Source organism: Belonocnema kinseyi, chromosome 2 (genome assembly GCF_010883055.1).
Source record: "Belonocnema kinseyi isolate 2016_QV_RU_SX_M_011 chromosome 2, B_treatae_v1, whole genome shotgun sequence".
NCBI classification, from domain to species: Eukaryota; Metazoa; Arthropoda; class Insecta; order Hymenoptera; family Cynipidae; genus Belonocnema; species Belonocnema kinseyi.
In genome coordinates, this window is record NC_046658.1 from 82,234,684 (window position 1) to 82,248,246 (window position 13,563).

Sequence of the window (13,563 nt, forward strand, 5' to 3'; positions counted from 1 at the left end):
CTTGTATGACGATGATACCGAAAATGTTTTTTGTTTTCACGTATTTCTAATGGCTCAGGAGATCCTTCTAGAAAGTTACAATTTTTATTTTTGTAAAGAAAATTTTTAAGAGTTATACTCGTTTAGAGTCACCGATTCTGAATTTTTAAATAAAAATTAACCAATTTAATGATCACAAATTTTTTATTCACCAATTTTAATTTAATTTATGAGACAAAAAAAGGTTCGATAATCTCAGCCCAGACAAGGCTCGTCTTGAGTCAAGTAAAAGTCGTCTCATACAAGACAAGGCTCGACTTAAAACAAGTAAACGCCGTTTTACCTGTCGCGGCCATAAAAGTAAGCCGAAGGACTATGTCTCGAATCAGTGTTGAGACGCAGCCAGACATCAATGGCTTGGAGACGAGCTCAAGACATAACCAAGTCGAACTCATGTCGAAGCATTTTTACTCGGGAAATATTTAAAATTCCATTATAATCCCTTCACAAATTGACGCGATCCCTTAAAATCATAGAAATATCCTTAAAATGTTTTAAATCCATGGAAAGCCCTTAAAATATCCTAAAGTGATTCAAAATTTTTAAAATTGCATAAAATATTTTGAAATCTTACGAGATCCCTTAAAATTTTTGAAATCACTTTAAAACTCATTGAAATATTTAAAATATGTTCATCTTTCCGAATCTCTGGAAATCCCTTAAAATACATTAACATTTTTAGAAGCTATTAAAATTCCTCGAAATACCTAAAAATCATTAATAGTAATCGGAATCCTTTTAAATTCCGTTAAATCTTTTGAAATCCTTCTAAATCCATGGATGTTATTTTTAATGTTTTTTAATCCCTTAAAATCCTTTGAAATTCCGTGAAATCATCGAAACCTCTTTATATATCCTAAGGTCCATTTAAATCCGCAAAAATCTTTGCAAAACTTTTGAAATCTTATGAACTCTCTTTAAATCCCTGGAAATCAATAATACATTCCATTAAAATCTCCTTGTATTCTTAAAAGATCCTAAAAACATATCGGGAACACGAAAAATCCTTAAAATCTGCCGAAATCCCGTGACCTTGAAATATTTCCAAATCTCTTAAAATCCGTCTCAGAAAATTTTTTTTGATGGTTAAAACCAATTTTTATCAAATTGCAGACAACTTTTAGCCAATTTAAATAAAATTTTTGGTAAAATCTACGAAAAATTTGGTTGATAACATAAAGCAATTACGTCGATCAAACAAATTCTTCGTTGAATCGAGAAAACCTTCGATTAATTGTGCAGCAATGTAATTATGATGTGCTTTTATGTATTCCTATAAAAAAATTTTCTGACACGGAGAAAAATGGATGTTTAAGCTTAACATTTAGATGATCTAGATGCTCAAATTTAGTATTTGTATGTATTAAAAAGTGAGATGTTACTCTGTAACATCTATAATGTTTAACTCAAAAAATCAGAATATTACACGTATGTTTATGTATGAAATGTCGATCACATGATAAACTCAGTTAAGTTGAGGTTTTGTTGAATATTTTTAATTCAGAATAAAAATATAGACGGAGTAAGTAAGCGAGCAAAGAATTGTTTGTTATCGGCATTTAAAATCATATGTATTTTACATTAATTAAACTCAAATTTTATTTTCAGTTTATAAACATTTCGTCAAATATGTTGGAGTCAATATATCCTCAAACTTAAGATCATTGTTCCCTCGTGTAAACAGACAAAAGTCGTTATCCAATGTCAATTATGGATAGTTAATTTTGATTCCTTAGAAATGTTTCACAATTTTTAAATTCCATTCTCGTAACATCGAAAATATATAGCTGTCAAATACATTCGCGGAATTCCAATGCGCGATGCGTATGTACTCGGATGATTTTAACATATGAATGTGTTTCAGTTTGACATAAAAATATTTTTAAGCCTAAAATTTTTAAGTGATAGTAGATCTCGGGCATGAATATTTGCAAGTTAGACGGTACAATCTTTCCGTTTGAACATCAACATTTAAACATTAATTTTTCTCCGTACAGTGTTTTCCATTTCAAAAAATGTAATCTACTCTGAAGGATACTCAAACTAAAACTCAATTGATGAGATTTTTTCTGAGTTTTGTACATTAAGAATTATCATCAGTAAAAATATTCAGTATGTATGTCTGCCTGTAAACTTAATAACTTTTGAAAAATTAATCTATTAGATTGGTCTTTGGTAGACTTGTTTAGGGCGGACTCCACCAACTGCAGTTAAATCCATAATTAACTAATCATGATTATTTTTTAATAAGCGTTTTAATCATGATTAACTTTTCGCGCATCCCTTGTGTAACGGTCATTCTGATTAGCTGATTTCAAACTTGTATTTGCGCGAAAAATATACTTTGATTGCACACGAACGATGTGAGGCGACGTGTTTTTGTTTATCCGCATCGTTTTAAAATAAATGAACAGGAATTAAATATCGGGTGAAATAGAACATAAGTTTTGTGAGTATAGTGAGAAAATGTATATATTTTTAATCTAGCGGAAACGTTAGCTGACGTAAGTATAAAATATGTGCAGATACTTACGTATGTGTGTCGATTTTGGGACCTTTTCGAATTTGTTTCTTTCTAACCACAAAATTTATATTGGTAGGGTAGAAACGGAAAGAAGCGGGAAAATTTTACAAACCTAAAGAAGCAGATGCTTACCGTAATAGTTCAAGAATATAAAAATATCGTCGAAAATAAAAGGACAGACGCTGTTACTACCAAACAAACAGCTCAAGCTTGAGAGAAAATTTCCCAAGATTTCAACGCGAAGGGAATTTCTCCGGAACATCGTCCCGCCGACAAATTGAAAGTTTTGTGGGACAATCTTAAACGGAATGCCCGAAATCATTTCAGCAATTTACGTCAAGAAACTTTTAAAACCAATAAAGTAAAATTGTAAAATTATTTATTTGCTAGTATTATACTTATTAATCATTATACTATTTTCGACAGGTGGTGGAAGCAATCATCTAAAAGAAGATCCTCTTGCAAAGCCAGTTAAAGACATAATTGGCAACAGAGCTGAGCCAATGGAAAATGCTTACGACGACGACGCACTATCAGGTATTGAATTGTCATTTCTTAGAAATTCGTAGTAATTTTAAATATAAATTTTTTTAAAATTTTGACAAAAAATAATGACGAGGTGACGGGAAGCTTTGAAGGAATTTATGAGAAAATTCAAATTGACGAAAATTCCATTGTGAAACCAACAATCGAAGAATCTGAGGTATATATTTTATTTTATTTTTTTAAATAAATTTGTATAAAATCGCACTAAATTATAAAAATAATGATGTAATTTTTGTATACAATTTGCAAAAAGTTAAATGTTAATCATCTTAAAAGTTGTGTAAGACTTAAGAAATCATTGAAATGGCCAAAATCCCTGTGCTCATTTTTGTTCCAATTTTTATTACTTTATGTTAGAAAGAACAAAATCCAAAGGCAGGTAGTCTCTAATTTTGATTTTTAATTATGCCTGCTGGTACTTAAAATTTTCATAGGAAAATGCCTAGTGAAAAGTGACTTTATGGTATTTTTCGAGTAATTTTTCAGGGATAGGGAAAATTCGACTATATTGACCGATATTGTATTAGAGATCATCTATATACCATGTGGACATTTTAGGGGGGGAGGGGGAGTATGGAAAAATTCCACGCTTGACAACGAGGGGGACCCGGGGGGTCGGGCTAGAATCCACGTGGATCACTAGAATCCACTCATTTCTCTAAATCTGTGGAAAATATACTGAAATGAGATAAGGTATACTCGAACTTTTATATTGCGCTCGCCCACAATATGCTTTTTATTTTTATTATAATTTTTTCACGACTTTTCCTTTGAAATTAAAATAATGTTTAAGCTCACGTTCATAAGCTAATCCGAATTTTTTTAGCTAATTCATCGCTCCTTTTGGGACTTCTTATGGTTCGGGAGCTCGCGAAAATTCTATGGACGTCATTTTAGCACTCACTAAAATTTCAGATTCTTTTGTTTTCATAGTCAACAGTTCGAAATTGGTTGATTAACAGCTGTTAGTGCATTTTGCAACAATTTATCGTTAAACTGGTCAAAAATGCGAGTGAAAAAATATAATTTTAGTACTCTTGAAACCCATGGAGGATAATTGTTTGAATGCTAAGAACTAAGAAGTTTCACTGACAACTTCTCGGTGTTGCCAAAGTTGACTGGCAAACTGTCAAACACGTCAAATATTCGAGTAAAAAAGCGTCATTTTATTACTCTTCAAACCCACGTGGAATGATTGTTTGAATGCTAAAAACTGACAAGAAGTTTGACTGGCAGCTCCTCAGTGGTGCCAAGGTTGGCTGGCAGCCTGACAAACATGTCAAAAATTCGACTGCAGAAACGTCATTTTAATACTCTTGACACCCATTGGGGTAGATTTTTAGGTGCAAAGAACTAACACAAATTTTGACTGGCAGCTTCTGAATGGTGTCAAACTTGACTAGCAGGCTATCAAACATATAAAAAATGACAGGATGACAATTAGAAGCTTTATTTTAGTTCTCTTGAAGCCCATATGGAATGATTGTTTCGGTGCAAACAACTAACAAGGAGTTTGACTGACAGCCCCTGAGTGGTGCCAATGTTGACTGGCAGGCTGTCAAACATGCCAAAAATCCTATAGAAGAAACGTCATTTTATTACTCTTGAAACCCATTGGGAATGATTGTTTGAATGTTGAAAACTAACAAAAAATTTGACTGGCAGCTTCTCGGTGGTGCTAAAGTTGACTGACAGACTGTCAAACATATAAAAATGACTGGATGATAATTAGAACAGTCATTTTAGTACTTTTGAAACGTATTGGGGATGATTTTTTAGGTGCTAAAAAGTAAGATCATAATGGATTGGCTGTTCCTCAGTGGTGCCAAATTTGACTGGAAGACTGTCTAGCATGTCGAAAATTGTAGTGAAAAAACGTTATTTCAGTAATTTTTAAACCCACTGAGGATGATTGTTTTGGTGCAAATAACTAACGAAGAATTTGACTGGCAGCTCCCCTGATTAGTTCCAAATTGACTGACATCTTAATCAGCAACCAAATGAAAGTTTTGTCCTTTAATTAACTAAAATTTTCATCTATAGGATACTTCTCTAAAACTAATATGTATATAAAAAAAGAAACTACAAAAAAAACTAACTTTTTAAGTAAATTCACAGCTCGCAACAATGGGTTTCAAGTGTACTAAGATGACGTTTTTTCACTTGAATTTTTGGCATGTTTGACAGTCTTCCAGTCAGCTTTGGCATCGCCGAGAAGCTGACAGTCAAATTTTTTGTTAGTTCTTAGCATCCAAACAATCATTCCCAAAGGGTTTCAACAGTACTAAGATAACATTTCTTCACTCGAATTTTTGGCATGTTTGACAGCCTGCCAGTAAACTACGGCACCACTCAGGAGCAGCCATTCAAACTTCTCGTTAGTTTTTAGCATCGGAAGAATCTTTCCCCGTGGGTTTGAAGAGTACTAGAATGACGTTTTTTCACTCGAACTTTCGATGGTTTAGCGATAAATTGTTGCAAAATGCACCAACAGCTGTTAGCCAGTCAACGAATTTCGAACTATTGACTATGAAAACAAAAGAATATGAAATTTTAGTGAGTACTACAAGGACGTCTATGGAATTGTCGCGAGCTCCCCGGACATTTTGAAGACTAATAATGTCTATATTTTCATCAAATATGTCCACGTGGACAAAGTGCGGGGGGGGGGCGTTTCTCTAAATGCTACGGCCTTCCACGATGGGGGAGGGGGGTCAAAAAGTGGTGAAAAATTGTCCACGTGTTATATGGATGGCCCCTTATATAATATTAGAGTGGTCCAAAATTTCTATTTCTAGAGAAAGAGAATCCGTAATTTTTTTCTTCGAAATTCGAATACTAACACGTGCGATCGGGCACTTCAAACTTCCATTATATTAAAATGGAAAAATTGGAAATTTTCGAGAAATTGAACTTATGTTCCAGGGTTTCATCGAAACATGCCGAAATTTTTAGGGATTGAAGAGGAGTGTCTACGAAATAAAACCATACTAATAACATTTATTTCTAACCCATCCTCACTCTGCCGGCAGCACCCCAAATATGACGGAAAAAACAAAAAAACTACATTTGTACTTTTTACCAATTTCCCTCATTTTTTCATACAAATAATTACTAACGGACAATTTGAATATTTCCATGATTTTTTAAACAAATGTAAATTATTTTAAAAATTATTTATTCCCAAAAAATGTGAAGAATAATTGTATTTTCTGATTGAAATGTAATTGTTAGTCATTGTTTCAAGTAGTACATTTTTCTGAAAATATTATGTAATTATTTAAACAAATATTTATTGTTTCTTACCAAAATTTCTAAAAATTGAGCTGGAGATCTCAAATTTCTTTTCAAATTAGTGTCCTATGCGACGTTTTCCTGAATAATTACATAATTTTGATACATTTCTTTTAACTTTTAATAAATTTCTATTTGCTTAAGCAATATTTATTTACTGAAGCAATTTTTTTTCGATAACTAAAAAAATTAAATAAAATAGAACACATTCAATTATGTTTCTGATTGTGTAGTGTACAGAAAGGTTACATGAACCATTTTGTATTACTTTACACAAATATAATTTTTGTAAATAATTACTTTTCCAAAAGTATTTTAAGAATCGTAGTTAATTTTATGTGTTTTATTTAATTTTTTAGTTATCGCAAAATAACTGCTGGAGCAAATAAAAATTGTTTAAACAAATATAATAGTGTTTAACATTAGAAAAGATGTATCAAAATTATGTAATTATACAACAAAAAGTACCATTGGACACCAATTTCAAAAACGTGAAATCGCTGGTTTAATTTTTAGAAGTTTTAAAAATAGACATAAATAATTATTCGAACATTCACATAATGTTTTTAGAAAAATATACTACTCCAAAAAATGAGAAAATATTTCATTTAAATCAGAAAATATGATTATTTTTTACGTTTGTTGGAAGTTAATAATTGTTTAAATAATTAATAATGTTCAGATTGTCCATTAGTAATTATTTGTATGAAAAAGACGACGAAAATTGCTAAAAAGTAACAATAGAACGTGAAAATGTAGTTTTTTTATTTTTTGGGTCATATTTGGGGTGCTGCAGGGAGGGTAAGAGTGGGTTGGAAATTAGAGTTACTAGTACGGTTTTATTTCGCAGATACATCTCTTCAATCACTAAAAAGTTTGACATGTTGCGATGAAACCTTGGAACATGTGTTGAATTTTTCGAAAATTTGAAATATCCCCATATTAATTAAATGTGATTTTGAAGTGTCCGGTGAAACGTCTTAATCTATGGATTTCGAAAAAAAAAATATATATATATATGTATATATATATTAAGGATTTTCTTTCTCCGAAAATAGAAACGTTTTAGGGGGTGTCTTGCACTCTAGCGTGAAAAAATTTTTAATGCATTTTTGGACCACCCTAATATAATATTGTATAAGTATTTTTATAATCATATGAACTTCTTTCAGGCACTGAACATCCTCGATTAGGAGGAGTGGTCCCACTGGAATGCAGCAATTCTGAAGACCAAGGAAAATCCTGCGTTGCAGATTTGTTCTAATGCAAATATTCAAGGAGGAACTTCTTCAGACTCCAACAACACGCAGAGGCAAGCATTAGCAGCTACTGCTGCAAAAAAGGAGCAGGTTCGCTTGGACAAGATTGTGCTTGGGCGAAAAATAAAGAAGACGAGCAACCAAAGATTTAGAAAACGCTCTGAAGAGGTTAAAGCCCTAATTCAAGCAAAATAAGAGTACATCAACGTATTAAAAAGAGAAGCTGAGGAAAAAGCTGAACTGGAGAAGGAGGTTCTAAAAAATACTCTAATTGAGCAGGAATTAAAAATTACAATTTTGCGTAAGCAAGTAGAAAATAATTGATTTTCTGCTTCCAAAAGTGTTTTTTGTATATTTCATTTTTTCATAGATTTAAATACGGTTGGTGTGCAGTGTGCAATGGTGTGATGAAATAATGTTCAATGTTTTGAACATTATTTGAATCTGCATCTGTGATAATTTTATTATGACCTAAGAATTTGTACCTCAAATTACAGGTGCACGATTGAAATAATGTTTAAATCTTTGAACATTATCTCTGAAAGCAAGAGAAATTTTTTTAATTTGTCAGAAAATTTTCGTTCGAATTAAACTCTGTAATAAAAAATTAGAGTTGCTATTGTTAATAAGGTACAATTCTTGTTTTTCATTTCTTTTTCATAGATCGAAGTACGATGGCTGTGCAGTATGCAATGGTGTTTCTCTCTTCTAACTCTTGACAATATTACTATAATTTTTTCTTCTTCTTATATTTCGCTGTTTTTTTGTTTATAAGTTCATTTCCATCGAAATTAGAAATGATGAACTTATTATTTTATTCTATATTATATGGTGTTACGTTATCGTTTTTAGAATGTGATTAATTCAAGATGGCAGAACATTTTTTTCACTTTTCATTCCAAACTCATATGATAAAATAATAGAAAATGGTAAACAGTCAGTAAAATTATTATTATATGCATCTCAACGCAAGTTTCACAATTTAATAATGCTCTTAACATATGTATTTACTATTCTTGATTCTGAAAAATGCAGTCAACAAAAATTCTTTCTCAGAAATGCATATTCGGTTTGAGGGTTTAAGGTTAAATATTAGGTCTCCGTCATTGCAGTAGGCTGAACCTAAAATTAGATGTAAATTGGAAATAATAGGCGAACTTATATAATATGAAATTGGTGTTCACCTTTCAAAATAATGTAGAAGAAGTACGCATGTCTGATCCTCATCTGGCTCTACATCTCCGCGAATATGTACACCTGAATTCAAAATGACATCCCAATGTATATTAAAAATTGAATTATCAAGAGGCATTGGCTTAGCAGCCTCACGTGCTTTATTATGATATAAAACTGCTGTCGCTACTATCACAGAATGGACATAATCTACCGAAAAACGCATTCCTGTCGCTGAAAACCAAAGGAGCCTTAACAAAAGAGAATTCACAATCACCAAATTACTGTTGTCGATGCTTTCACCTTTAGTTTTAAAAAGTCTATGCACAAAGATCGAGAGCGTAGCGCGAGGTAAATACATTATCGATAAAAAAATATATTTTACAAATATCAGTGTGTAACTAGTTGATTTAACGTATTAAGAAGCAAATGAAGAATCGTCGAATGATACAAGAACTAAAGTATATTTACCTAATCAGAAAGCTTAAGAGAGTTAAGATGAAATTATTATAGATTATTTATATTCATTATAGTACCAATTTTTCCAAAAACAGAAAATCGCAGAAATAAAAAACATAAACTTAACCAAAATATAGATTAAATTAAATTAATTCTTCATCGAAAAACCTGGGCATCTTAAAAATCTCAGGAAAAACATTTTAGATTCATAAGAATCTCAGGACAACATATTTGGTTATAATTAATTATAGTTGCTTAAATTTCCAGGTAGTATTTAGAGATAGACACGTGGCACTTATGAGTTATCGGGTTATACGTTATAACAGTTTGTTAAGTTTAAGTCCAAATTTTACGTGATATTTTTACCCGGTAAAATTAATTTATTCTAGACAAATTTAAATAAACATGACATTTTACACATGATATTTACTTTTATTTATCAATTAAGCCTTTAACATTTCCAAAAAGTATTTAATTAAAGGAATTTACAACAGAGAAAGCAGAGCATTTTTGTTTTTACTAAAAGTTTTGAAAAGAACTTCATAGAAACTATTAATGTTTGACATCAAAATAATTTTTTTTGGAGTTAGAAGATCTGTAATTTAATTGCAGTGAAACTCGGAGACTGTACCGATTTTAGGGCTGGCGGTTTTTCTGAACAAACTCAATAGAGTGCTGCTTAAGATGAAAACACTTTTGTTTGTTCACACCTGAGTGATCACCGCACACTCGCCGCAGCTCATTTTGATCGTACCTTCGACGCGGCGTTAATTCTCAGAAGAGTTATATTCGGCGGTGTTATATATATGCGTTTACCTGTTTATGCATTTTTCATTTCTGGAAAAGATTCATAACGCTCAGCTATTTTTGCTTTTAAAAATTCCTTGGAATATGCATTTAATTGAAAAAGTATGTTTAACAATGCTTACATTTTTCTTATGAAATTTCGTATCTGTTCATTTTACTATTATATAAATTATACCAAAAAATAACACAAAAATTATTATTAGTTATACTTTTTTAAACCGGATAACTTATTTCTCATAATAACTTTTTTCCGTTATGGAATTAAATTTCACCTTTCACGTTCGTCAGTCCACCTAATGAAAGATATACAACGCGTCTAACATTTCATTACATGTGACAAGGTACCACAGTAACTTGATAACTGGTACCTTAAACACTAAAGTTTGCTCCCGCGCTGTCACAAACATGATTCCGTTATGAAATGCCATGTTTCTGGTTTTTGAAAACGATAAGTTCAATTTATTTCGGAACGTCTTCAAATCACCAAAGAAAAACCTTCAGTATTAATATGGCAACTATTTTCAAAAGTTATATACTTTTTGCAGTTTTTAGTTTCAGTTTACAGTACGAAGTGTGTCAAAATGAGACAGAGTTAAATCAGTTTCGTTCAAAATCAGAGCATATTCATAGGAGAAGCAAAAGAGCGTTGGTCTTTCCAAAAGGAAGTGCATTTGTGGTTAGTTTATGATTAATTATATTGTTGGTATTCATATTATTTTTTATCCATGACGATCTAGTATGCAGTTGTATTATTATTTTATTCAAAAATGATCAAAATATAAATAATTAAATTCCTTTTATTCAGAAGGAAGATTAGAAAAACTAATTTTTAACTTTATATAATTGATAAATATAAAAAAAAACTAACCAAAAACCGTGCTACCTGTGCTTGTAACCTGCGTATTTTTTGCTTAAGTAATTATTAAATTAAAAATAATATATATCTTTAAAATGAAATTCCCACCAAATATGATTAGTGATAATAAATTAAAATGAATATTAAAATACCTGCATCAACTTTTATACAATTTAATTGAATTCCAATGATAAATGGCTTCCAGTAAAATGCAACATTTATTTTAATATCTGGTTTTGTCCCAGCAGCCATGAAATACAAAGGCGGAAGTAATTAAGTAAAGTAGTTCAACTTCCAACCAAGCACTAAAAATAGGCTTGAACAATTGGAAAGCCTTTTCAAAAATATGCAGGTATTAGTGATTTTTAGAAATTAAAATTTTTTATTTTTACGGTTTGAAATGTGTGAACTTTAAATTTTAAAGGCTATGAATTGAAACGTCAAATTGAATACGAAACTTTCTTGTGAAGACAAACAGAAATATTCATCTTGTAAATCAAATTTTGAACTCCAACAAAATACATGTAATTTGCTCTTAATTTTTATAAAAAATGTTATAAACAAATTACCGAATGCTGATACACATTATACAAAATGTGGTTGTTGGGAAAACTAAAGCACCATTACGAACTAACTTCATACTGAGGATGTGATATATTAGATTTAAACGAAATGTATAATTTGCAAACAATTGCAGATTATTAATTATAATCTAGTTATATGTGATTGCACATTATTTATTAGATGACTTTATCGGCATTGAAAACTATTCCAATAAAAGGATTTACTTGGAATCAACTCCACGAATTCGATGTTGTTTGGCCAATACAAAGTGCAGCTGATAAACCAAAGCCGAAACTAAAGCAGCAACCGAAACTAAAGCTAAAATATCCTATGAGGAAACCGTATTATCGAACATCAAATTGGAATAACCGTCGGCATCGCAGAGAATTATACTCTACTCTTGAATTGGCTTTGGAAAAGTAAGTAAATTTGAAAACCTAACATTCATAATTTTATTGAATGCCGCTGCGATGAAGAAAATTAAAGACTTCGTTCCAAGTCTCTCTCGTAAAATAATACAAAAAATCTTTTTTGTTTATCAGCTATGACCTACCAGGCAAAACTTGCATTTTGAGAACAATTTGCGAGGCTAAAACACTTCTAAATCCTTCCGGTGAATCACTGATCGAAGACCTCTTGCGAGTAATTCTTAGGTAAGGCTTTAAACTTTTTGTAATTACCTTCATAAGTTGAACAATCTATTCCAAAAAGAAAATTTTTTTGTTTCAGTAATCCAATCAAATCGAAAAAAAGTATGGACGATTATGATTTGGCGCATCAAATGAAGGAAGATTGTGACTTAACATATCCTTGCCCCTTTTCTCTGCTAAATTTCTTCTTAAATTACAACGGAAACGGTTATGATTAAATTCTCTTAATAAAATAATTAAAAATTAAGAGATAGAAGGGTGTCTTACCATAATAGCCTAAAAGCCATATTTTGTTAAATATTGTTTATTGAGTTAAAAAGCAGCTGCAAAAAGTGTTTTTATAACTGCTTTTAAGCTTTGTTTCGAAATTAGTCACTTCCTGCAAACTATAAAAGTCTTGAAAAGCGAAAATTCCGTGCATGCGTTTAAGAAAATGAGTTCATTAGCCCAGAACTAAATCTAGCTCTTCGATATCTCTCAAAAAGCTTTTCGTTTTTCTTTTAAATTGATAATCTGATTTTTGAGTGTAATTTTTTTGTCTCTCCTGAACAAGTTCGATTTCGTGATTCAGACTCTTATGTGTTATTATTTAACACCCTTCAAGGATATGATATATATATATACTGTTTTTTGCCACAAAATAAATCAAGTTTTTTATATCTGCAAGAACTTTTTATTTCTAATTATCAATAAGATTTATTAATCAATAATCTCATTCAAAAGAATTACCATAAATTAAAGGCCATTTAAATAAGAGACAAACTGTTTGAATAATCAACATATTATTGCTGAGCAATTATCAAGTAGTAGCATATGGACCCAGTGCACGTTCACAACCTTGGTTTTCTTTTTTCCAATATTAAAAACATGAAAAATTTGAAAACCCAAATTTATAAATTTTTACATATTAATGTTTAAAGAATTTTTAAAGCGAGCGTAATGATTGCTTGAATTATTAGATCTAAAAAATATAAATAAAATAAATAATATCTGTGTTTGTTATTTTCTCTAAAGACAAATATAAATTTGACTGATTTTATGTAATTTGCATTAATATGACTGAATGCTTATTTTGACAAATACTGTTGAAATATCAATTTTTTAACCTAAAGGTTTCTAAAGAAAAACACCTATATTTTTTTTGTTTAACATAAAAGTAAAATAAAAAGAGTAATCTTAATTTAAAATCAGTAGAATTTAGTTTCGACTTTCATCTTCCGCCTACTTGATTTTGAAGCAACAAAATCTTATCTTCAAAGTCACTAAAATGTAACTAATTTAAAAGTTCACATTTAAAACTATATTCAAAAATTGAAATTATAGAAATTCTAAGGATGGTAAATATAATTACCACGTCAAGCCGCGTTCGGCGCAGTAGCCGCAGCCGGCCGC

General features: G+C 30.8%; 1 protein-coding gene across 1 annotated transcript in view; it reads left to right on the top strand.

The window, feature by feature from the left end:
- LOC117182746 overlaps nt 1-12,389 on the top strand; it is a 27,510-nt gene extending 15,121 nt beyond the window's left edge. The window contains exons 2-6 of the mRNA XM_033375851.1: nt 2,990-3,100; nt 10,647-10,777; nt 11,702-11,940; nt 12,064-12,174; nt 12,251-12,389. Of these exons, the coding sequence (XP_033231742.1) occupies nt 2,990-3,100; nt 10,647-10,777; nt 11,702-11,940; nt 12,064-12,174; nt 12,251-12,389 (731 nt within the window). The remainder of the gene's footprint in view (nt 1-2,989; nt 3,101-10,646; nt 10,778-11,701; nt 11,941-12,063; nt 12,175-12,250) is intronic.
- Nucleotides 12,390-13,563: the final 1,174 nt, after the last annotated feature.